The 26631-nt window shown below is 34.1% G+C and overlaps 1 protein-coding gene across 2 annotated transcripts in view; it reads left to right on the top strand.

Moving 5' to 3' along the window:
- Window positions 1-2685: 2685 nt before the first annotated feature.
- The window catches only part of LOC114337290 (uncharacterized), a 39739-nt gene continuing 15793 nt past the window's right edge, over window positions 2686-26631 (top strand). Inside the window, exon 1 of one of the 2 annotated variants that reach the window (XM_050648394.1) lies at window positions 2686-2803. In XM_050648394.1, the coding sequence (XP_050504351.1) occupies window positions 2701-2803 (103 nt within the window). In that variant the 5' untranslated portion in view covers window positions 2686-2700. Of the gene's footprint in view, window positions 2804-14402; window positions 14521-26631 lie in introns of those variants that run through there. The other variant, XM_028287699.2, reaches the window with a different exon arrangement.

The following is a 26631-nucleotide window of genomic DNA, read 5'->3' as shown; positions in this document are numbered from 1 at the left end:
AGCCTTCGAGTTAGTGTATGGTACCCCAATATGTCTCCCTGGACAGCTGCTTATCCCTAGTGCTGCTACACCCGACGAGCATAGTTTTGTCTAACGACTACGTCAGACCATGGGAGCATTGCGGCCTGTACCGACGAGCAATCATTCAGTCCGCACTGCCTTTGTCCATTCGGATCTGCAGACTACGAGTCATGTCTTTGTGCGGACTGATAAAGTAAAGCCTCCGCTTACACCTCACTATACCGGCCCGTTCAGAGTGTTGGAACGAAGTGACAAGTTTCCAACTGTAGATGTCAAAAATGTTCCTCAACGAATTTCCATGGATCGACTCAAACCAGCATATATTCCCGCGGCCCAACAGGTGCAGGAAGAACATGTATATGCCAACCGTCTGATGAGTAACACAGGTCAACATTGCCGTTCGAAACCAGTAGGTTCCTCACTGGAGGGGAGCCCTGTGGCAGATTGACAGTTAACCTACGACCACATATGTGTTGACCAGCTGGGGAAAGAAGAGGAGACGGATTAACGGACGTCTGTCAGGAGAGATTTTAGAAACTCCGAAAAGAACTGTCATAGTTTTCTTACTTGTTTTAGTATGTAGTTTGTTGTAAATAAACTAATAAAATAGTTTAAAGTGTGCCCCGACTACTTTGCATCCCGCAAACCGGCCACAAGTTTATCATGTTTCACCAGGTCAAAAGTTTCCTGAAAGTCTATAAAATACAAGTATGCATCAGAATTGACATCTGTACATCTTTTGCTTCTCTTTCACTGAAGCCATTCTTAAAACCAAATTGAGTTTGTCCAGTGTGTTCGTTTAGTTTGGTAAAGATAGTCGGCAAAATGACGAAAGACGGAAGACGGAAGAAGATAGGCACCTTTAGATGAAGAAAAAACCGCTGAATCGTAAGGAACTACAATGTTCCACATAAACTAAAGTATTACTCTTATCATCCAAAGTCCATATTTTTTACATAAATGCGCGAATCTGTTCCGAACAAACAAACCTGACCCTAGTTATACTTAAATTTTTCCTACAGATGCGTCTACGATTTGACACTTCTTTTATCCGAATCGGTTCAAGGATGCTTTACAAAAGGTCAAAAATTATAAAATATTTATCAGTAAATTAAGCTTATGTAACAGTTATGATACAATGTACAAAATTTTCTAAACAACAATATTTGTTGAAAAATGACAATGTTCCATTTCTTTGTTTCCGAAAGGAGATTTGTAAATAAGTTTTTGGAAATACACGCTTAAAAAATAGAACTTAGACTAAATAACAATTTATTTGGAAATGATTGAAAATCATGATAATTTGTTTTATGGTGAAAATATTGCCGTTAGTTGACTTGTCTGTTCGAAAATATTATTATTTGTCTATAATGGGTTCTGTAGATATAATAAGGCGAATGGCAATATAGAAAGAACTAACTGTTTTCACTGTATTGATTCTCTCAACAACCGTTTTGTCTAGTTTGTTCTATTTTGCCAGTCCCCTTCCTGAAGATTTCTTCTTTACATTGCTTTGTCCACTTCGCCTCTGAAAGATTTTCGGAGTCTGCCTCTCTTCCTTCCTCCTATCGGGCTTCACTCTGTTATTCTGTTTATCCAACATTTTTTGTCTGCTCTTCTGACATGCTTGTACCAAATTAATCTCTTCTGTTTTATCTGAGTTCATTCCAATTGTTTCTCAATCTCTATGTTATTTATTTATTCTATCTCTTCTTGCTACTCTGTAGGCTTCTCTTTTGGAATTCCATCCCTGTTGCTTTTATTTTGTTTTTGGTTTCTTATTTATTATTCATTTTCATACCCATAGGTCAGGATACTATACTTTTTGTCATGGTATGACATATATATCTTTTTTTGTTTTTAGACTTATGTTATTATCTCAGACTAATTGGAAAAAAATTTGATCGTGTGTGACCGTGCATCCTACAAAATCGTACAATTTGACCGCAGTCACACTGGCCTATCTACTTCAGTAATGCAGAATTTGCATCCTCGACATCGCAGTATCATGAGTGTCCAGCTTAACGTGTGCTTCTTACCATGATTGAGGAATTTCACCTCACGGGTCCTTCAATAGAGACTTTCCAACTTTGAAAGTTGGTATCAGCAATAAGCTTCGTCTGCCAAATTGGTTGGTATTTTTTCAGCCGATTTTGTAAAATCACCATTGATGGATATAGTGTACAACGTGAAATTAATAAAATTATTTTATCAAAACGGTGGATAAATTTGAGTCCACTGGTTCAGTTAATAACTAAGTTCAACCAATATCAGGAAATCAATGAAATGCAAGATATACTGAAAACATTGCGGTTGTCCGTGAATGGTTGCAGGAGAATCCGAGGCAGTCAATTTCACGTCGTTTTCAAGAAATCAGAATTTCGCAAGTTGGCTAATTTTGTATCTTGACTTGGTCCTGCATCTATAGAAAATTCAACTGACCCAGAGACTGAAGGTAGGTAAATAAACCATTCTAGGCCTCGGAATAGTTGGAAAATGACCATAATTTTGCTTAGAAAAATCATTTTTGGCGATGAGGTCTATTTGTGAATGAATGGGTACCTATATGAACCAACACAGTTGTTAAATTTGGGATATTACCAAACCAGATGAGAATTAAGAGTCTCCAATCTCTCTTATCTCACTACAGCCCAATCAAGCCTTGGCGTTCTCCAGACTATGCCTCCACCCTTGCCAGTTCCGTGCCGACATTCTTCAGGTTCTGACGTTCTGAGCTTCGCTGGTGGCGCTCCTAGCGGATTACTGGAATTATCTTTCACCGGTAATTTTTAAATTTATTATTTAATTGTTATCGCTTAACATTTACAACGCAAAAAATTAATTAAATTGTAATCGATTTTTTTAAGATTTTGCTAATCATTTTGACGTTCTATTGATAAAATATGAATTTCTTACTTCGGATACTTTCACAATTATCGTGTAGATGGCGCTAAGATTTTTAGATTAAATTATAATTACATATTACGGAACATTAAAAAAACTTAAATTCAGTATTTAAAACGTAAGTATATTTAAGGTAAAAATATATACCACAGCTTTGACCAACTAATATTTTTTATAATTAATGTTTTTAATTTTAATTTTACATTAATCACTTTGACATTTATGTCAAATTTCCGGTAAACGTTTACAGACTTGCCACTACTGGCGCTCGAGAATTTGTAAATATCCCCTCTACGTACGAGCTCACAGCGGATAGCCAATTTTACGCGTCATCTGACAATAGACATAATAATAATAGACAAGGCATACTAAGCAAAATAGCGAAACGCGCGGGCCGTCGATCGGTGGTCAATCTGTCTCTTTTTACTAAGCGATCCCGCTCATATGACAGACAAAGATGGCTAGACCACTAAACGTAAATATTGACCAATGGCGTCATTGATATCGGCGTTACACCTCGATGCACAGAGCGGCCCATAACTTACCTTATCTATTCGTATTATATCTATGTTGCTGACGCGCAAAATTGGCTTCATTCTCCCATATTTCTCGTTGCTTTTCTTTTGGTTTTGCGTTATACCTTTTACTATATGGGGCTCTTTTCAGCAATTTTTCGGCCTCAGAAATACGACTCAATTAATACACACAAGTTTTATCAAAACTACATCTGTGAGTGTAGACACACCACAAAGAAGTAAAAATACTCAGATACGTAGACTACTCCGCATAATTGCTCTAATTGTGCACTGCAATAAGATACTTTTACACAAAATTCTACAGAGGATTAAGCCTTCTTTACTTTTTGAAATTGCGCAGGAACAAGTAGGCTTCGTCCCTGGATATGGTACTAGGGAACACATTTTAAACGCATGACAGATCATAGAAAAATACAAAAAATTCAACATTGCAATAAAGCTGTGCTTCGTAGATTGTTGTAAATCTTTCAACCTATTCAACTGCGGTAAAATGTACCAGGTTTTGTCTAAAATGGGGGTTTCGAATTAGGAATGGGGGTAAAATAAATTAGTTAAACTTATGGGTTACGAATCACTTCCAAAGGGTTGGAGGGTTCCAAAGCTATGGTGAGAATAGATGAAGATATGACAGAGGCATTTGATATTGACAATGGAGTTAGGCAAGGTGATGCCTTATCAACAACACTTTTTAATCTAACTTTAGAAGCTGTTCTTAGAAAATTGGATTTGAACGGCTGTATTAATACAACATCTATGCAAATATGCGCATATGCGGATGATGTTGCCATAATAAGCCGTAACAAAAGGGTATTAAGCGAAAAAGCTATAGAGCTGAAACGGAAAGCTGCTACATTTGGTCTATATATAAATGAAAGTAAAACAAAATATATGGAGTGCACAAACTCGAATTGACATGAGAATCTGAAGGTAGACAACCATACCTACGAATATGTCTCCAATTTTCCCCCTTCTTCTTCTTCTTCTTAAGGTGCCGAGACCGCTTGTCGATCGTTGGCTCTCATGTTGCCCAGCATATTAACAGTCACTGTCTTATTTAGAGCCGCACGAAATAGTTCAGTGCTAGTTTTCTCAAACCATTGGCGTAGGTTTTTAAGCCAAGAAGTTGTACGGCGGCCCACACTTCTTTTTCCCATTATTTTACCTTGCATGACAAGGTGAAGTATGTCATATTTTTCTGGGTGACGCATTATGTGACCAAAGTATTCCAATTTGCGCCTTTTAACCGTGTTCACTACTTCGCAAATTTTATTCAAACGTTGCAAAACCCTTTCGTTTGTGACTCTTTCTACCCAACTGATTTTCAGAATACGGCGGTAGACCCACATCTCAAATGCTTCTAGATTTTTTAAAAGCGATTCTGTCAGGGTCCATGCTTCAACCCCGTAAAGTAGTACTGGGAATATATAACATCGAACCATTCTTATGCGAAGTTCCAAACTTAGATCATGACTGCACAGGATTTTCTTAAATTTCATAAAACTTGTTCTTGCTTTGGCAATTCTACTTTTTATTTTTGTACTAGGGTTCCAGCTTTCATTGATATGAGTACCCAGATATACAAGATTACACTCGTTCAATTGAGTCATTACCGATTGTTACGTTATAGTTATTATTATTTACGGCTGCCTGTTTACTAATAACCATAAACTTTGTTTTTCTTGCGTTGAGTTTGAGTCCATATATCGCGCAGAATGCCACCATTCGGTTCAATAACGTTTGAAGATATTCAATTGATCCTGTCAGTAACAAGGTGTCATCTGCGTATCTGATATTGTTCATAAGCATACCATTAATGAGTATTCCCTCTTTTGCGTTTTTCAACACTTCATTTAAGATTGTTTCAGCGTAAAGATTAAACAACATTGGTGACAATATACAGCCTTGTCGAACTCCACGCTTGAATTTTACTTCTTCAGAGCTCTTATTCCCAATCCTAACACATGCAGTCTGGCCCCAATACAAATTTGCGATTATTCTAATGTCCCTACCACCCAGACAGGGAGTTTTGAGAATATGTAGCATTTTTTCATGGCGAACTTTATCAAAGGCCTTTTCAAAATCAATCGCGCACATGAAAACGTCATGATTTACATCTCTGCATCTTTGAATTAAAACTTGGGTTGCGAATAGTGCATCACGCGTTCCAAGGCCACAGCGAAAACCGAATTGAGTACTTGAGATTCTTTCCTCAATTTTTCTATATGTTCTTTGATGAATTATTCTGAGAAAAGTTTTCAATACATGACACATGAGGCTGATGGTGCGATAGTCGCTACATTTTGTGGCTCTGTGTTTTTTTGGTAGTACAACAAATGAGGATTTAAGCAAATCTTTAGGAATTTTTCCGCTTTTGTAGATTAAGTTGAATAATTTCGTAAGTATCTTAATGCCCTCTGTACCTTAAAGCTTTAGTGTTTCTACGTAAATCCCATCTGGTCCGATCGCCTTGCCATTTTTTGCGTTCTTTATTCTTTATAGTGTATTGCACTTCTTCCTTAGTTATTGGAGGACCGCTTATGTCACTTAGCGTTTCTAGTTCGCTTCTTTCATCATCGAATAATTCTTTAATTTTCCCTACCTAGGCTCAATAATAAATGACAACAACAACACCAGTCAAGAAATACAAGCACGAATTCTTAGCGGTAATAAGTGTTTTTATGCATACAAAGACTTAATGAAAAGTAAGTTACTGAATCGTGAGTCTAGTTTAGAATCTGTGTGTGTGTGTTTATGTTTTATTGGCACTGGTTTAAGCAACCAACTGGCCAGTCAATGTGTTTTGAATTCTCTCTTTTACAAAATATATGCTTAGTATCTAAATTTAAAACTATTAGTACTACTGTTTTTTTTACTCTGTTTTTTTTATTATTTTTTTTATTATATTTTTAACATTTTTTATTTTTTTTTTTTTTTTATTTTAGTTTTTTTTTTTTTTTTGTATATTTTTTTTTTGTATATATTTTTTTTGTATATTTTTTTTTTGTATATTTTTTTATCGCGCTAAGACCTAAACCCGATTCAACCTCGCGGAGGTTTAGATCTTAGTAATTTTATTTAATTATCTTTTTTTATTTTTTTTTTCTTTTTTTCTCAGAGCTTTAATTTTAAACAATTAACATGGTTGTACAAAATTTTATAAACATCTAGATTGTTTGATTGTAAAAGGTATATAAGATTAAAAGGAAATTGTACATTAACTTGAACTAGATTGGTAAAAAAGTTTGATATTTCAATAAAATGTAAAGGACATTCTAACAGCATATGTTGTAGATCAGCTAGCTCTCCACATAAACATTCATCATTATCTACAAGTCCTATTTCTCTTTTGTAGACTGGAGTCAGACAGTGATTACTTCTTATTCGACAAATAGTTTTGATAAAGCCTTTGTTGGAAACTTGATTAAACCATGTCTTGATGGGAAGTGTAGGCTGGATTTTTTTGTAATAATTTCCTTTGTCTGAATTATTGTATTGTTCCTGCCATTTCGTCCGTTTGATAGATCTCATAATAGAAATTATGTCTCCCATAGGAAGTTGATAAGTATGCAGAGTGGATTCCTTCGTTGTTGCTTTTTTAGCCAGATCATCTACTATTTCGTTGTTTTTTATACCAATGTGTGCTTTTATCCAACACAATATTATATTTTTGCCCGATTTCAAAGCTTCACTGTTCATTGCTATGATGTCACTGATGATATAATTTTCTGCAAAATTATGTACATTGTATTTCAATGTCTTTACAATGCTTTGGCAGTCTGTAAATATAACATAATTGAGTTCTTTTTGATTAATACATATTTTGTATGCTTCTTTGATTGCAATGAGTTCAGCTGTGAAAATTGTCATTTTATCAGGTAATCTGTTGTTTATTTTTATACTTTTTTGTGGGTAATATATAGCATATCCAACTTTTCCTTCCATTTTTGAACCATCCGTATATAATTTCTGATAACTCCCCCAGTTTTTTTGTACACACTGAAGGTGGTCTATTTTAGTAAGGAAGTCTGTCGCACGAATATTACTTAAATGACAGTTAACTGGAGATAAATAATCTTCATAATTTAGCTTTCGAGACGAGCTTTGTTCAATTTGGTGTATGTCGCCAATGGAATTAGAAACGTTGAGGAAGCTTTCCACAACTAAAAGCAGTTTCTTTTTTTCCCAGTAATAATGAGTTAGGTATGAGGTGGTTAAATGAACAATTTTATTTAATAGCAGTTTATCGTTAACCGCTGTTTTAACTATAAATTTCTCACTTAGGTATTCCCTGCGTAATGAAAGTGGAGGTTCATTAAGCTCACATTCCATGACCAATATAGGTGTGCTACGAAGATAACCAGTGCATAACCTAAGTGCCTTATTTTTGATCCTCTCGATTTTTTGGAGTACAGAGTTTGATGCTGAGCCATAAAAAATAGATCCATAGTCTAAGATTGATCTTATCAAATTTCTGTATAGTAATATTGATATGTTTGGATCAGCTCCCCAGTTACTGACACTTACAGTCTTCATGATATTCATTGCATTTTCCATTCTTCGTAATATGTAATTTGTGTGTTCTTTCCAATTTAATTTGGAGTCTAAAAATACGCCAAGAAATTTTATTGAAGTTTTATAAGGAATACTAGTATTATCAAATTGTAGATGGCTTTGAGGAACATATCGTTTTTTAGTAAAGGTAACAATGGTTGATTTACTCTCTGATATTGTTAAGTTATTATCGGTAGCCCATTTTTTTATAATATTCAATGTCGATTTAAGGTAGTTATTACATCTATCTATTGACTTATTTTCTGCATATATCGCAACATCATCAGCGTACTGTAGGATTTTTATGTGTTGAGGAAGTTTAGTTTCTAAGTCAGCAGTATACAGTATATATAATATAGGACTTAGGATGCTACCCTGAGGTAGTCCCAAAGATGTGTATCGGGAGTTAGATTGATCTCCATTTAATCTAACGTGAACTGCTCGATTAATGTATAAGTTAATGATGTTCCATGTTACTATCTCGGGTATTCCTATTTCCAACATTTTCGCGTATAGTATGTGAAGATTAACGTTGTCGTAAGCCCCTTTTATATCTAAGAACAAAGCACTAACTGCTTTCTTATAAGTAAAGGAACTATAAATGTCTATTAAAAAGTGGCAGAGGCTATCTTGTGTGGATTTACCTTTTCTAAAACCAAACTGACTTCTTGGTAATAGGTCGTTCTTTTCTAGCCAAAATTCCAGACGGTTTTTAATAAGTCTCTCATATGTTTTTAGTATACAGGAAGCCAGACCGATTGGACGGTAAGAATCCCAATTCTTTGATGATTTTCCTGGTTTTAAAACCGGGATAATAGTGTAAACGTGCCAATCGTCAGGAATCTTTATGCGGCGCATCCAAATTTCATTATATATATTTAGTAGTGCAGCCTTACCAATTCTTGAAAGATTTGATAGCATCGAGTAATGGATATTATCGGCACCTGGTGCTGAATTTGAGTTTTTCTTCAACGCAAAGTTTAGTTCAGTGGCAGAAAATGGTTTGACTAGGAAACGGATTGGTTCTGGATAGTCGTACAGAGCATTTAGTTGTAAATCAGGAATTACTAATTCTGCAGACGGCGGTGTGATATTTTGATGGAACTCTTCTATCCACGAAGCTTCCGACAGAATAACAGGGACTTTGTTCTTTGTTTTTCTATTTTTTATTCGGTTAACTTTTGACCATACATCTTTAATAGGAACTGACCTATTTAGGGATCCGACATAATCTCTCCAGCTATTTCTTTTAGTTTGTTTAGTGATCTTCTTGACATGTGCATCATCTTTTTTATACTTAAGTAGGTTTTCATGGTTTGGATTTTCTTTGAATATACAAAAACTTTCCTGTCTTCTTCTGACTGCTTCTTCACATTCTAAATCCCACCAGTATTTTCCTCTGGAAGTCGGTTTTTTTATTTTAAATTTGGGGATGCAGTAGGATGCAGTTGTATTTATATTGTGCAAAATTTGTTCATAAGAATTTATATCTTTAAATTGAGAGAATACATCTTCCGAATACTGTTCATATAATTTCCAGTCGGCATTCTTTAAATTCCACTTTTGTGAATATGGATTATATGTATGAGTTGGTTGATCCTCTAACTCTACTCTTATAGGTGTATGGTCTGAACCAAATAGGTCTTGAAGTGTTTTCCAAGTGATCAGGTGGTTTAAGTCAGGAGTACAAATGGTCAGGTCTATTGCCGATTTCGAGAAGTTCCTAAAGAAAGTAGGAGAGCCATCATTTTTGAATATTAAATTATTATCGTCTATACAGTCCATCAAGATTTTACCTTTCATATCTGTTTGGTTGTCTAGGCCCCAGGCAATGTGGTGAGCATTAAGGTCACCTCCTATTATAAATGGTCTTTCTATAGATGTTATGAAATTGTTCCATTGTTGTAACAATAACTTGGTTCCTGGGGGAACATACATAGATATAAATGTGACAGTATATGACTTAAACTTTATTTTTATTGCTACTTTATTGACGTTTATTAAATCTACTTTCATGGTGACTTCCTCGTAATATAGGTTTGAATTTATTAAAATTGCTGAGCCACCGCCAACAGTTACTGAAAAGCGGTCGTCTCTGACAATATTGTACCCGTGAAAGTTATAATACTTTTCTGGTTTAAATCTAGTTTCTGATAATAATGCGATATCAACTTTCTGGTCTTCTAATAGGTGGATAAGGTTTTCTCTATTAGAGTTAGCCGATCTACAATTCCATTGACAAATTACCAATCTATTCATTATTATATAAGAGAGAACTTAAAACTGATTGAATTGAATTTATTAGAACTGATTTTTCTGGAATTTCAAAATTTTTGTGATTTATATTAGAGATAATACTTGTAACTATATTTGATATTAATTCTGTTAATTCTTTTGATGGTTCATGTATTTTAGATCCTTGTTCTGGATTAAATGTAGATTGATACGAAGAAGAGGTGATAATACCACCAAGTCTGTTGGACATGGGGTTTAACTTTATTATTTTTTGATGTTCCATTGTTACTTGGTCTGGTGAGGAAGAGATAGGTCGTTTGTATTTTGGTGGTTTTATTATTGTATATCTATTTGAAACTGAAGGTAGAGCGAACTGATTGGAAGATGTTTGAGACGTGGACAATTGAGTAAAGGAATATGAAGAGGATGGTGCATTCATATTTGGAGTTTGATGAGAATTTATTGAGGAATTATTGGCTGCTATAGATGCATAAGTTATCTTAGGAAAGAGTTTAATTGTTTCCTTAAAAGATAAGCTGTTTTCAGACATATAATGTTTTATTTTCTTTTGGCGATCAAATTCTGGGCATATCTCCCATTCATTAGTGAAGTGTTCACCTTCACAGGATAGACATTTTTTGTTAAACGATGATAAAGAACAAGAATCGGAAAGGTGAGATTCATGACACTTAAAACAGCGAGGATTACTTTTACACTGCTTACTCATGTGCCCATACCTATAGCAGTGGTAACAGATAATTACCTTTTGCTGGTATTTTTCAACAGTGTGTAAGACATGATTAATTACTACATACTTTGGTATATTCTGGCATTTAAAAGACACAATAACTGATTTTGTTGGATTAAATATTACTTTGTCATCTGCTACTATTTTTCTTGTTATTCGTTTCACATACTCAACCGAGAATTTGCAATGGTGATCAAATTCCTTTATTCTATTTTTAAGATATTCTTCCGATATATCTGAATCTATATCCCTTACTACACCTAGTTTAAACAATTGAAATTTTGGAATGTATGCGGTCAGATTTTTTTGAATAAGGAATTTGGAAGTAACTAAAGCATTTGCGCTACTATAATTTTTAAATGAGACCCTAACTCGGTTGCGTCCGATTGAGTCAATTTTTTTTATATAATTGTCAATTTCTGGATGTAACGTAAATAGGATCTCGCCTATTTTAACAGCGTTTAATTTTCCTGTAAAATTTAAACTGGAGTTTTCAATGAAAATGTAAAAAGGTCCTAAATCAATTTTTTCGTATAAATAAACAGGCCTGGTTTTTTCTGGTTGATCTGAGTTTACTAAAGTATTTTTTTTTTTCATTAATATTGTTAAGATTAATACTACTACTTATCTTATTTTGAGGCTGGTTGGGTAGAAATCCATTTAAATCTTGTAAATCACAGCTACTATCCATCGAATTCTCAATATCAGGCGGTTCGCCTCCACTAGATGACTCCATAGAGGAGTTTTCAAGTAACGTTTAACTTATGAACACTTTCAAAATGTAAACTAAATAAGGAAAAGTTTAACAAAACTAAACAAACTAAATTAGAACGGTATAAATCAAATAATCCGCCAAAATTTAATATTTTTCGGAGAGATTTCCAAATTTAAATTAACTTTGACAATTATTTTTTGTAGTTTAGAATCTAAAAACAGTAATTAGACCAGTGGTCACATATGGATCTGAAAGGTGGATCCTCTCAACCACTGATGCAAATCAACTGAGAATAATTGAGCGCAAAATACCGAGGAAGATATTTGGACCAACACATTGCAGCGATGGTTCGTGGCGAATTAAAATGAGCCACGAGCTGAATGAACTAATGCAGAGCGCACATATTGTCAGATTTTTAAAGTCTCAAAGATAAGCTGGCTTGGTCACAAAAAGGATGCCAGATAATCGAGCTGTGAAAATAATCCAAAGATGGAAGCTCCAAGGAAATAGAACAAGAGGAAGGCTCCGTAAAAGATGGATAGACGACGTAGAGGGTGATATTAAAACCATGAACATCAGGCAGTGGCGAAGGAAAGTATCGACAGGGTAGAATGAAAAAACATCGTTAAGCAGGCCAAGACTCACAAAGGGTTATAGCGCCATTAGAAGAAGAAGGGGTTTCCGAATGATCTGATACTGTTAACTAAAATCATATACAATAACAATTAATAACAATTATTAACCGAAAGTTTCAGGGTCACTAAGGGTGAGACAAGCCTGCATACTAAGCCCAATTCTATTCAACATATTATGGTGAATGAACAATGCTGAGAGCTACTGAGGACTGAAACGGTGGCGTCACTATCGACGGGAAGACGATTTGCATGTGAAAAATGCATAAGTCCAAAATACCTGATTTTACAGGAGAGACAAAAAACTAACTAAAAAATATATTGTGAAAATTGCAAAAGACCCTAAATAATTTAAATTCACGTTTTTAGTAATACATTTGTTGTGTCATTTTAACCTGTACCCTGTAGGTACTCACCCGTTTAAAATGAAAAGACGTTTTATTGTATAAACATCAGAAAAGCACTGATAGGTTCGAACGGTTTGGCCCCTAACAAGAGCGGACTTGTGGGACTTGTGCAAATTTCGTATGGTTTTCAACATTAATGGACCTATGCAGATTTTATTTTTTATAATTTTAGTAAAATCTAGTAAATTATATTAGAAGAAAACAGCGCAGTACAAAGCTTGTAGATAATGCTAACAAATGCCGAAAGTCTAAAATTGAATATTTTGGACTTATACATTTTTCATATTAGGCCGCCGATATGCAGATGATATAACGGATTGAAGAAGTAAGCTTAAGATGGGTCTTTAAATAAACAGAAACAAGATGAGAAACATGATAATTGACATAGCTAACAACCATCAAAATCGTCTAAAGATAATAAACAATATCGCTGTTGTAGATAGATTTGTATATCTGGACTATTTAATAACAAACAAGGAGGGATGTACTGAAAAAATAAAGCGACGCGCGACGGTTAGCAATGCAGAATGTTTATGGCTAGATCTCTTCTTTTTTCTCGAAGAAGTGATCAACAATGACTAGAGGGTTGTGAGAAATGGTCGCTCATATCTGAAACTCTTCTTCGTTCAGGACTATTACCTGTTGTCACCTGCTGTTACCTGTTGTCACCTGTTTACCTGTATCACGTAAATTGCATGAAGAAGAGCTCTAGAGATTAGCGACCAGTTCTCACAATCCTCTGGTCATTGTTACCACTTTTTCGGGAAAGAAGAAGAAAATTGGCAATAAACGACCACTTCTCACAATCCTCCGGTCATTGTTGATCACTTCCTCATGCAGCTTTGACGTCATATAGGTAAACAGGTGACATAGCGGACAACAGATGACAGCAGATAACAGCAGGTGACAACAGGTGACAACAGGTAATAGCTCTGAAAGAAGAAGAGATCTAGAGATAAGCGGCGACCAGTTATCACAGCCATCTGGTCGTTGTTGATCACTTCTTCAAGAAAGAAGAAGAGATCTGGAGATAAGCGACCAGTTTTCACAACCTCTGGTCATTGTTGATCACTTCTTGTACTTCTTGTATACCCATAAGGTCAAACCAACACATCTACACCTTCCAAGTTAGAGACCCCGATGGACAGGTTACCAAAGTGCTCCAGAACCCCGCCTATATATTACTAGCAGCTAAACATAAAGAAAAAACAAAGAATACAAATAACAGAACAGATAATAAGACATTTTGAACACGCGCCTCATCTTCAAAGGAATGATCCTAAAGAACTTACCGCCAAGATAGAAGGCAAAAGAAGTCGAGGTATATCGCCCACACGATACACAGACCATATTGTTGCTACTGTTGGCGTTCCATTATTAGAATGTGCTAGAATGGCAGCAGATAGAGACATGAAGAAACATTGGAAAGATAAGCTTCATGATATCACGATACCTGCATCAGGTTACCAATGAAGAAGAAGAAGAAAAATATTTTCTCCAAACTAAATATTTTGTTGCCATTAATAATTCACTCAATTCTTCTTACATAATATATTTCCAGAAAACATTTATTGAATCTTGTCTCTGTAAGATATGCCAATTCGTAAGTTGTTTATAGTACCTAATCAACGTGTATCGCGTTGTCATTTCGTATATAAGAGTGACAAACTGAGGACAAAAACATATCAGGTTCGTTCTTCGAAGTCAACAGATACAAACAGACACAAAATGAACAAGTACATGATTTTAGCTGTTCTTCTTGTAGGCGCTGGTAAGATTCTTGTTTTTATTTTTTATACACAAATTATCATTTTATACATAAAATTATCTAAACATGGCTACAGGTTTCTGTTGTTGATTACTGGCAGGTCTATTTTTTTTTAATTAATATGGTTTTATAGTGCCTTTCCAAAGAATTTTTTCTACCTTTGCCTTTTTCTAAGGACCTCTTCTTCCATCCAAAAATCTCTATCTAAAAATGTAAGATTGTTGCTTAGATTGTTCGCAAACTAGATTGATAAAGATATTGAAGATTTGCTTATTTTTTTTGCTTTTACTTGCTTTTATTTTTTTTCTAGAGCTTCTTTAGCTGAGTCTAAGATATTTTTGCTTTAATTTTTAGCCAGCATTACTCGCATCCATTGCTTTGGATGACATATGTGTTTCTGCATCTAGTTTTTATAATACATATAAAAAAACAAATGTGTGTTTATATGTGTGTTTTCATTCGGATGTAGTCGATCATAGATCTTTGTCCTCTGGTATTTTCAAATGTATACTTACGTTGTTCTTTGTGGTAGAAATAATATTATTAATGCGTAATTCATTGGTGCTGAAAAAGTTCGTCTGATCACCTTTTCATTTCTGATATCCTCATCAGGGCCGCGCCAAGGCTTTCAAGCGCCCCGGGGCGAGTCATTTTAGGCGCCCTTTTTGCCCTCCCTTTGTCAGTAGTTTTTTGCTACTTAGTGAATCGGTATACGGTATTCGCTTCGTGCGTGAGCATATGGTGGGAGTTTCTCTTGAAACGATGCCAGCGTGAGTAGTGGAGAAATATGACAATTATGGAGCTGTCTTTTTATTGTCATTGTTTTTATAACAAATTTGATCAAAAATGGTAAATAATTGTTACCTATTTATCATATGCTTAACGTCAAACAGGTCTTCTTTGGTCTTCTTCGCTCTTCCTCTCCTATTCCTTTCAGGAATCTGCAGTTCAAAAATTCTTCGTATTGGACGACTGACGACTCGACGTTAAACATGACTAAATCATCTTAACCTATGCTCCCTCATTATGGCATCAATTATTGGTATCACCCCTAGACTTCCCTTAATATACTCATTCCTAATTTTATTCTTTTTTGTTACTCCACTCATCCATCTAAGCATTCTCATTTTCGCCACATGCATTCAATGTGCTTCTTTCTTTTTAACTGTCATTCAGTTACGTACATCATAGATGGCTGTTTTATAGAATTTTCCCTTAGCTTCATTGGAATTTTTTTTGTCACGCAGCACACCACTCGCTTCCTTCCACTTCATCCATCCAACTCTAGTTCTACTACGTGCATCTCCATCTATTTCCCCATTACTCTATAATGCCGATCATAGATACTTAATACTATTATACTTCTCGCAATCATTTCACCATCCAAAGATATCATTTTATTTCTAGTAACTCCATTTGAATAAACATTCCAAATACTCTGTTTTTGTCCTACAAATTTTTAAACCTTTTTCCTCGAGAGCTTGTCTCCAGTGTTCCAGTTTTTTTTCTAAGTCGCTTTCACTATTTCCTACTAACACTACGTCATCAGCATACATTAAGCACCACGGAATGTTACACTCTATAGTTTCGCTGTTTTCTAATCTAAAACTCATGAGAATAGATAAGGACTAAGCACTTAGCCTTGGTGCAATTCTACTTTCACATAAAATTTATCAGTCTCTCCCACACCTGTCCTAACACTAGTTGTTGCTCCTTCATGCATATCCCTCACAATATTTAAATATTCACCGAGGACTTCATTTTTATTGAGTGCCCACCACAGAATCTCTCGAGGAACTCTATCATATGCTTTCTTAAGATCAATGAATACGATTTATGAGCGTTGGTTTCTTTATTTCTGTATTTTTCTGTTGTTGATCTGCCCTACATAAAGCTAAATTGCACTTATCCCTCTATCAATTACTCTCTCCCATATTTTCATGGTGTAGTTAAGTAGTGGCCCTGTAGTTTGTATATTGTTGTATATCTCCCTTGTTTTTGTAGACAGGTACTAGTATACTGCTTCTACATTCGTCTGGCATTTGTCCAACTTCCATAATTCTATTAAATAAACCTGTTAGCCTACTTGTTCCTGTCTCTCCTAACGCTTTCCACATTTCCCCAGGAATATCATCTGGTCCAACTGCTTGTTGTTGAATTCTTCATTTAACAAACTGTCAAATGGTAGTCAAACTGTGTCGCGTCAGTCATGCACGGAGCGAATACCTATAAACTATTTTTTATGTGTTAGGAAAGTAATATCGGTACTGATAAATTATTATGAATACTATAAATATTTACAAAAAACAACGATTACATATAAGAGAACAAAATTTGTTCTCTAATATGTATATTTAATATATAGTTCAGTTTAATGAGAGAAGTAAGGGTTCGTACACTTATGGGATCAAAATAATACTAACTGCTATTTTTATATTTACCTGCGATTGGTAAGTTTTCAATTTTACAAATTAATAAAATATTGCTAATATTTCTGGTAATTTCGGTATTGTCAAAAAAATTTTTTTGGCACCTAACGGCGCCTTTTCGAATACGGCGCCCGGGGGCACCGCCCCTCTTCGTCCTTATGGATGGCGCGGCCCTGATCCTCATTATATCCTCGTTTTATACCTGGTACCATTTCATCACCAATACGGGCGGTATAGTCACCCATCATAATGAACATAAATATGCCCATTGTGTACAATTTCATTTACTGTGCTTTTCTGGAGGTGTTTTGGGAATCTTCCTGTGTATTCATATCTCTACTGATCACAGATTCATAAATTGCTAACAAATTTAAGGCCTTCACGTCTAGTTCAATATTTATTCGAACTCTCCTTTCTCAGACATATTTACAGATTTCTACTTGGCTTGCAAGTTTCTGGTGTACCTACTAATAGGGCGATTTTCTTTAGCAATACCACTGTAAAATATCTAACTATCTTAGCTATCTAACAGAATTCAGTTTTTTTCTTTTTTTTTATCTGAAGTGGACAGATATCAACATTCTTTTCTTTAAGTTGTTTGGCTATTTCTTGTTATCTTGTGGTTATTAATTTTACGTTCCATGTACCGATTCAAAGAATATTGTTCGTGTTTCTTTTCTTGCATTAGTCCTAATCGTTGAATTCGTTCTGTTCCAAGGCGTAAGCATGTCTCTATGAGAAAAATATTTATAGTCCTTGCTTATTTATAAACCTTGCTGAAGAGTTCTACCTCCTTTATCAGGGTTTGGAACGATAATAGTACTGTTAAAACCCTTATCCGGGCAAGGTGGGTCCACCGGGCCCGAGACGCCAATTCTTTTATCATAAACTGATAAAAAAAATTTTATTGAATTTTATGCATTACTGAATTTGTTTAGAAGTATGTTTCCTTCAACATAGTCATGAGCTATTTAAAATATCCATTATCATTTTTGAAATTATCGAGTCGAAAGAATTTTGTCACGTAAAGGGGCAACACGGGCCCGTCGGACCCTATTTGTATTTATACCTAAAGTCTAAGTCTTTGTTACAGAAGTTAAACTGGCAGTCAGGTATTATTTTTATGGATTACCTAAACGACTTTTATGATTCCGGAAATCCAATAATAAAGTCTAAACATGTAAAAACAATGTAAACATCTCTTTGGTGTGAACATCAAAGGGATGCTTACAATAGGTGTTATACCTATTCTAAATGAATTTTAAAAGCTGATAATCATTGTTGGAATGCAATAATATTCTTAGGTAGGTACCTATACACATTTTGAAATAAATAATGCACCTGCTATCAGTCGCTTGATATCGATGTTAGTGTGGACAACTAAGCTCCTAAAATTATATTGAATTGCAGTGAAAGTAGATAGTGCTAATAAAATGTTCCGAAAACAATTATCAGCTGCAGAACTGCAAGATATTGCAAATAATTTATGGGATTGATATGATAAAGAATCTCCTGAAGTAGGTTGCATTGAAAGTGATTCTGAAATTGAAGATCGTCTTTCGGAAGCAAGTGAAGAGGATGATCAGTAAGTAGTATTGAGTGATAATGAAGAAGAATGTGTAGCTACAAGTTTCCAGATTTCAGAGTGTGTAATTTATTAAACTAAGGATGGAATTAACTGGAAGAGTTAACCACAACCGACAGGACTTATGCGATACTCCGACATAATAAAAAGCAAAGTGCACAAAGTAGTGTTAGTCCCTGGTCAAAGTTTAGATGATCCTGTTGATTCCTTTTGTTTGTTTGTGGACGAAAAAATTATGAACGAAATAGTGAAGTGTACAAATAAGGAAACCTAAGAAGTCCTGGGGATAGAGAACTGGAAATATTGCGACTCTACAAAGCTATATGCCTCTATTGGACTACTACTAACTGCAGGACACCTGAGTGCCAACATCCATAATGTAGATATACTTTGGAGTAAGTTTTATGGACCTACTATATTTAAAGCTACCATGGGGTTAAAACGATTCAAAAATTTGCTAAGATTTGTTCGATTTGACGATAAGGACACGAGGTCTGAAAGAAGAAGCGACAAATTAGCAGCAATACGCGATGTATGGAATTAAGTCAACCAAAACCTTTTAGAAATACTAGTTACAAGGAAAACATATAACGGTAGATGAGCAACTTGGTCCGTATCGAGGTAGTCTTTATTTGGCTCCAAATGTTTATTACTTGTGAATAAATATTTTTTCTACAAAAGTTTTCTTCCATTTCATTATTTTGTGCAAATCTTTCAGATAGATCGCACCCTCGAGGTAGACCGCATACTATAGTAGTACCTTTTTTAAACTAGATAATTTAAATTTAACTTTATTAAAAAATCAAAAAAGAATATAAGAAATATATGGGTAAATATGAATAGTACATTCAAGAACAGTAGTGGGCCCAACGGACCCGAGTTGCCCGGTTACGTAAGTAAAATGTGTTGCCGGGATAAGGGTTAAGTTACTCGATCTACCGAACAATACTGCTGGCGGAGTTAAAATTACTGTACGTAACTATAAAATGTTAGGAATGGACCGTGATAGTGTGACGTCAAAACGTCAAAATTTTTCCAAACACGCTGTGTCTAGGGTATACGCTACCGTGTACGCAAATAAAAAAGTTAGGTAGAATGGGTAGAATTAAAGGTCATAACAAATATTTTTCTATCAAACAAACACTAAACATATCAAAATAGCGTGTATCGAAATATACAGTCACTGCCCACGCTAAATTGTCACTAGCTTGATGAAGTTTAACTTCTTTATTTGCGTACATTTTAGCGTGTACCTAGACACAACGTGTTTGGAAAACTTTTTTTGACGTTTTGACGTCACGACTATCGCGGTCCATACGATCTGTCAAACTATTCCAATATGTCTGGCGGCTGGCATGCAATACATTGAAGGCATATGATAGTATAGTGTTATGTTAGTATTTTAAAGTAATTTTCGTATTTTATGTCCGTTTAAGTATTGCTAAATACTTCTGTGACATAGTAAAAAATATTGCTTACGTCAATAAACTTTAATAAGTAGTTAAAAAGTTTTAACTAAGTAATTTGGAAGATTGAAGAAAGCTAGGTTAACAAATTTTATGTTTTATAAGTTTAATAAAAATTAATATTGAGCATGCCTAAAATATATTTTAGGTAAAATCATCGGGGTAATATATATTTTATTATTTTAGGTACCTAGTAATACCACATTGTATATTAAATTTGAAATTTTAATTTAAATAAAGTATCCAATAAAATCGCTTGTGTGCAGTGTTGCCAGAGAAATTTTTGTAAATGTAGCAGAATGACTGGAATAGTGACACGAAGTACTAAACCAACACATTTTGTACAAAAACTTAAAAAAACGTCGTTTAATATTATTTGAAGCAAATTTCTTATGTCACAAAATTTTAGGTTTTTACTTTAGGAAACTTTAGTATCAAAAGTTTGGTTGTTATTGTATCAAATTGGTACAATTGTAACAACTCTGGCAACGCTGAATTGCCTGCCATACGTCCTGTCATTAAAAATCACGTGGTTTGGATTGCCTAATTGTTGAGAATGATACTTAAGGCCATCGGTACATAATTCGCAAATATTTTACGGCTATCCCTACTTTTTCTGTCTACACGGCAAATTACGTGTAGTAAAATTTAAACTGGTATGGATATGTAAACATTAGGTTTGTTCTAGAAAACAGTCAAACTAGTCAGAAACCGTCAGCAAACAGTTGTTGGTCAGTGAGAGAACATAATACAGTCACCAGTGCTATCCCCTCTACGCGAGCTGGTCCGCTATTCGCTGATGGTTTCAAACCGTTTGAAACTGCTGCTAGAACAAACCTATTACTAGAATGTCATTCTAGTTGACAATGTCATCATTAACTTAAAGAGATGGCTTTTGAATGTTATTTGGATAACTGTTATTTGTATAATTGCGAATTATTATTAATTCAGTTAATAAATGTGATATTTTTTTCACTATGTATTCAGTGATTGTAATAATTTATATGTACAACAAATACTAATACTCAATCTAGAAAAGAGGAAAAGTGATTTTTTAATAATATATTGTTACTATGAAACGCTTACAATTTTGAACATCTTTAACAACAAAATACTTAAATCACAGAATATATTATCCTGATGTATTCGCTTGGATCTTCCAAAAATAATACACAATAAATAACTTTTTATTAAGTTCACGTCTTAAATCAATTTATTTATCAAATACACTATATATAGTTGGTTCGCTAAACTCAGACACAACTGGCTTGCGATTGTAGTAGGTATTTTTTTTGTTTTTGTCCAATTCTGCCAAAATTGGCAAAATTAATAACAATTTAGTAATTATTAACTATTTAGTAATTATTTTTTGCCAATTTTACTAAATTGGCAAAATTACTTACTAAAATCACTACCCAGTTGTGTCTGAGTTTAGCGAACCGACTATCTCAATATTATTTAATCAACAACTCAAAATATTCCCGATGCCATGTCAAATATTTAAAATTGTCACTGATTGTCACTGTTTGACTGACAATATGCTGACAATATTCTATTGGACTGAATGCGTTGTAAGACAAAGATAGATTTGGAAAATATTACCACGGACATTGTGTTCATTTTTTTCGAATCCTGCAAAAACCAATAAATATTTTTGAAAAATTTAAACGCAGAATGAAAGACTAAATTATTACCGATGGCCAAAAGTCCCTTAGAATAAATAAAAAGTTTCTTTTGAATGAGATATTTGAAATTAAAAATCATTGGTTGATCTGAACCCCCCCAAAAAAAAATTTTGAAGTTCAAAAATTTTGAAAAAATTTGAGAAGGTGTATGTGATTACTAGAAGTATTTTGACAAATTTTGAGCGAACTTCATGTTTTCGTTTTCGAAAAAACTCAAAAATACTCTTTTTTTCCAAGTATAAAGCGGGAAAACCAAACATACAATTTTGTTAATTTTCTTACAGCATAAAGATATAATCCTAAAAAATACTTATGAATTTTTTGAAAATTTTTGATCTTACAGTTTTGCCACAATAGGAAAAAATAATATGTTTTGGCTTATAATAAAGCTACCGGTAAGAAATCGGACAAAATTTTAATAACAACATATATAAAACTGTAAGAGTGGAAAATATTTGCAATAAAATGATGAATATTTTTTCCTAAACATATGAAAAATCTCGTTAAACAAGAATTATATCTTGAATTGCCGCTGTGAATTTGTGCCACCATGAAGTGACTCCATCTACAACATCGGTAATATTTATGTTCGATAGATAGCAGTACCTTCTGCTAGAATCGCGTCAAACAGAACTTTATCCTAGCAGCGTTGCCGTATCAATTACTTTGTACAACAAAACGTGTTATTGTATTATAGTTAGTAGCATAGATTTATAATACTCTAGATTGCGCCTTACGATCTTAAAATGGGTGAAGGTTGGGACAGAGATAAATGAGCCTATTTGGTCGGTAGTCTCTTTCTAATTCAAGGGGAGTATCGACGACGTCACTATCCTACTCTGTCATCGAGTATTTTAGATGGTTTGACAGTTCGAGCGCATGGCGACGAGAACTGGTCGTTTGTCTTCGGACGTGGATAATCCTGGTTCGAATCCCATACCATATCTTTACTTTTTTTATTTTTTATTTAATCAATATTGCGTTTATTAGATATTATTACATCTCTAAAATAAATCTATGCAAAGAAATATATAACAAATAAGAAAAACTGTGTAGGTACCTATAGATTTTTAAAAATATAAAAGCCATGTTATTTTTTTTAATAAGTTAATGGTAGAATAGTATAAGGTAATTAAAAATATTCGTAAAAAATTACAAATAATTAATATCAACATAATGTACCATCGATTTATTAATTGAATCGGTCATTTCAAAAACAACACGAGTCACATATTCCTAATTTTACAGAAGAGCAAAGAAAACTTAACTATATAGTCGAAAGATGGATGAAATGGATGACATCAAAATTCAGAATGTAGTTTTGTTCCTAATGTTTTTACTGGACTGGTGTCGTTTTTGCACACAACGTTTATCTTAAAGGAGTCTATTCCTCTCAAAAAGTTAGTTTCTCAAAATTGTGGACTTTGCTGTTTTTGAAATGACCGATTCAATTATAAGTAATTAGACATTATTTTTATTTATGAAACTATTGTTACAATTTTTTAAAAAAGTAGAAGCAAAACAAATATTATTCACATCATTCGAATAAGGACGAATTTATATTAATAACGAATGACTTTTATTTTACTATGCAGTTCACAAATTATGTATTCCAATATTAACTTACTATACATAGGTACATTTATTATCTGCTAGATTTACTTAGGTCAATTTTTCAGATGTAAAAATATCTAATAAATGCAATATTGATTAAATAAAAATAAAAAAAGGTAAAGTTGGTATGGGATTCGAACCACGATTATACATGTTCGAAGACCAAAGACCATTTCTCGTCACCACCCGCTCCAACTGTCAACACATATTACTCGATAAAGTGGGATAGTCACGTCGTCGATATTCCCCTTAAATTAAAAAGAGACTACCGACCAAATAGGCTCATTTATCTCTGTCGCAACGGTCACCCATTTTAAGATCGAAGGGCGCAATCTAGAGTATTATATATCTATGGTTAGTAGGTAATATTATACAGATATAAGCCTACTATAACGTCTATTTATAACGCATCAACGTGACCTTCTGAAATTAATTTAACTACTTTTCTTGAAATATTGTCAGTCCCCTTGGCCGTATTAGATTTTGATATATTTAGGGCCGGTACTTTTTGTCTCGATTAAACCCGAGTTGGCTTTTAACTGCCTTACTAATAAAACACTCGTATTCTAAGGTTATTCCGTATTTATATCTAGAATAGTTATCCTAAGTATAAGGTAGATATAATACGAAAATAATTTGTTACCAATAAACTCGGTATAAGTTAGTTATAAGTATTCCCACTTTATTCCGAAATAATAGTTTGGCAACGCCGCAATCTTCTACACAAATGCATAAACCAACGATATATTGGGTGAAATATGTCAATTTTGACTTTTCTCTATAACTAACACACCAAATTCGGTCATTTTTTGATGAACTACCCGCAGTTTCTTTTTCCTTTATGAGTCGTATAAACTCAAAAAATATGTAGTTTACATAATTTTTTGATGGACTATGGCCGTTGTATTCTCTGCTATATTTTAATAAATCGTTATTTCGTATGTTGTATATTGTGTTTGAGTATTTCATAAAAAGGCTTCAAATAAAACAGAACGTTACATTAAATGGGAAAGTGAAGAAAAAGTAAACAACTTAATTTATTTTACTTATAAATGCAATGTAAATATGTTAATTTCAGCATATTTTGAAGAAAATTGTGAGAGATTTTCTACATATTATAGAAAATAAAGACATTATTTTTCTTGTAGAGTAGAGGATAATCCTCCTCCTCGCTTGTTCACAATAAGTGAATCACCTACAAATTTTTCTAAAAATCTTACATCATCTTTAGGTAACCGGATTTTTATTCGGCGTTCTTTGAAAAAGAATTTATGCTTTCTTTGAAAGTTTTCCTTTTTCGTGTATTTTCCATCATGTTAATTAAATTATCAACTTCCTCGTTAGCCACAATACCTCTTAAACACATTTTTTTTATTATATATCTACTCACAAAACAAATCGAAAAATAATATATTTTTGTCTCTGATGACTTTGACAGTCATAAAACAGGTTATACCTAAACGCCCCTTAAAAGGGGCGTTTAAACACAGCGATAAGTCCAGCAACTAGTTGTGATGACAAGTTGCTGTGATTTGTTGAGGTTGAAATGCTGTTTAGACGCTGCGATAAGTTGACCACAACAAGTTGAAGAGGGGACCATTGTGTACATTAGACCCTTTTAGACCCTTCAATGAATTATAACTAGTTTTCATCGTAAACAAATAGATCCTGTTACTTTCAAAATATAAAGGTTGGGTATGTTATACAGGGTATTTACAAAGTTATAACCAATTTTATATGAAAATCGTAACAAGTTCAACTCACTGTATAAATAAAAATAAGCACAACGGCAATGGTTTATTGATGCCATATTTTATTTATTGTCAAAATTTTTAAAAATGATTGATATTGCTAATTTACTTTATATCTAATAAAGGGTGAGTTAAAACTCAAGTAGGTAGGTACATTATTTTTTCAGTAAAATTTAAATGGGATACCCTGTATTTTATATCACTATTAAAAAGTACCATTACCGTACTTTAATTTGTATACAACATTCCCTATTCGTCTGTCTACGCAAAAGAAAAAGTAATTAAAAATGCGTGATCAAGGGATCAGGCACGTCAACTTCTGTCGGTTTTTCAACAAAAGCTTTGATGGTTCGCAATACGTATTTGGACGGGTTTGCGAGTGGTTTGTTGATTTTGGAGCGCCTGAGTTGAAAATATCAACAAAAAACATTCATACATTAAAAATTTAACTTTGTTTCTGGTGAAGCAACACAGTTGGAAAAAGCAGCTGATATAATATTATAATTGTCACCGGAAAGCAAAAAAGGTAACGCACAACTTGGAAGAACCTATAGTTTTCTAACTTCGCTTCTGGTGAAGCAACAGGGTTGGAACAACCAGATATATTATAATTGTGTCACCGGAAAGTGAAAAAGGTAACTCACAACTTGGAAGAGCCTATAGTTTTCTAACTTCGCTTCTGGTGAAGCAATGGAGTTGGAACAAGCAGATATATTATAATTGTGTCACCGGGAAGCGAAAAAGGTAACGCACAACCTGGAAGAACCTATAGTTTTCTAACTTCACTTCTGGTGAAGCAACAGGGTTGGAACAACCAGATATATTATAATTGTGTCACCGGAAAGTGAAAAAGGTAACTCACAACTTGGAAGAGCCTATACTTTTCTAACTTCGCTTCTGGTGAAGCAACGGAGTTGGAACAAGCAGATATATTATAATTGTGTCACCGGGAAGCAAAAAAGGTAACGCACAACTTGGAAGAACCTATACTTTTCTAACTTCGTTTCTGGTGAAGCAATGGAGTTGGAACAAGCAGATATATTATAATTGTGTCTCCAGAAAGCGAAAAAGGTAACGCACAACTTGGAAGAATCTATAGTTTTCTAACTTCGCTTCTGGTGAAGCAACAGGGTTGGAACAACCAGATATATTATAATTGTGTCACCGGAAAGTGAAAAAGGTAACTCATAACTTGGAAGACCCTATAGTTTTCTAACTTCGCTTCTGGTGAAGCAACGAGTTGGAACAAGCAGATATATTATAATTGTGTCACCGGTAAGCGAAAAAGGTAACGCACAACTTGGAAAAACCTATAGTTTTCAGGGACTACCTTTTTCGCTTTCCGGTGACACAATTATAATATATCTGATTGTTCCAACTGCGTTGCTTCACCAGAAACGAAGTTAGAAAACTATAGGCTCTTCCAAGTTATTCGTTACCTTTTTCGCTTTCCGGTGACACAATTATAATATATCTGCTTGTTCCAACTGCGTTCCTTCACCAGAAACCATGTTGGAAATCTATAGGTTCTCCCAAGTTGTGCGTTACCTTTTTCGCTTTCCGGTGACACAACTATAATATATC

This window comes from Diabrotica virgifera, chromosome 4 (genome assembly GCF_917563875.1).
Source record: "Diabrotica virgifera virgifera chromosome 4, PGI_DIABVI_V3a".
Taxonomy (NCBI): domain Eukaryota; kingdom Metazoa; phylum Arthropoda; class Insecta; order Coleoptera; family Chrysomelidae; genus Diabrotica; species Diabrotica virgifera.
Note: the sequence above shows the minus strand (reverse complement) of the source record. Positions and strands in the feature narration are given on the sequence as shown.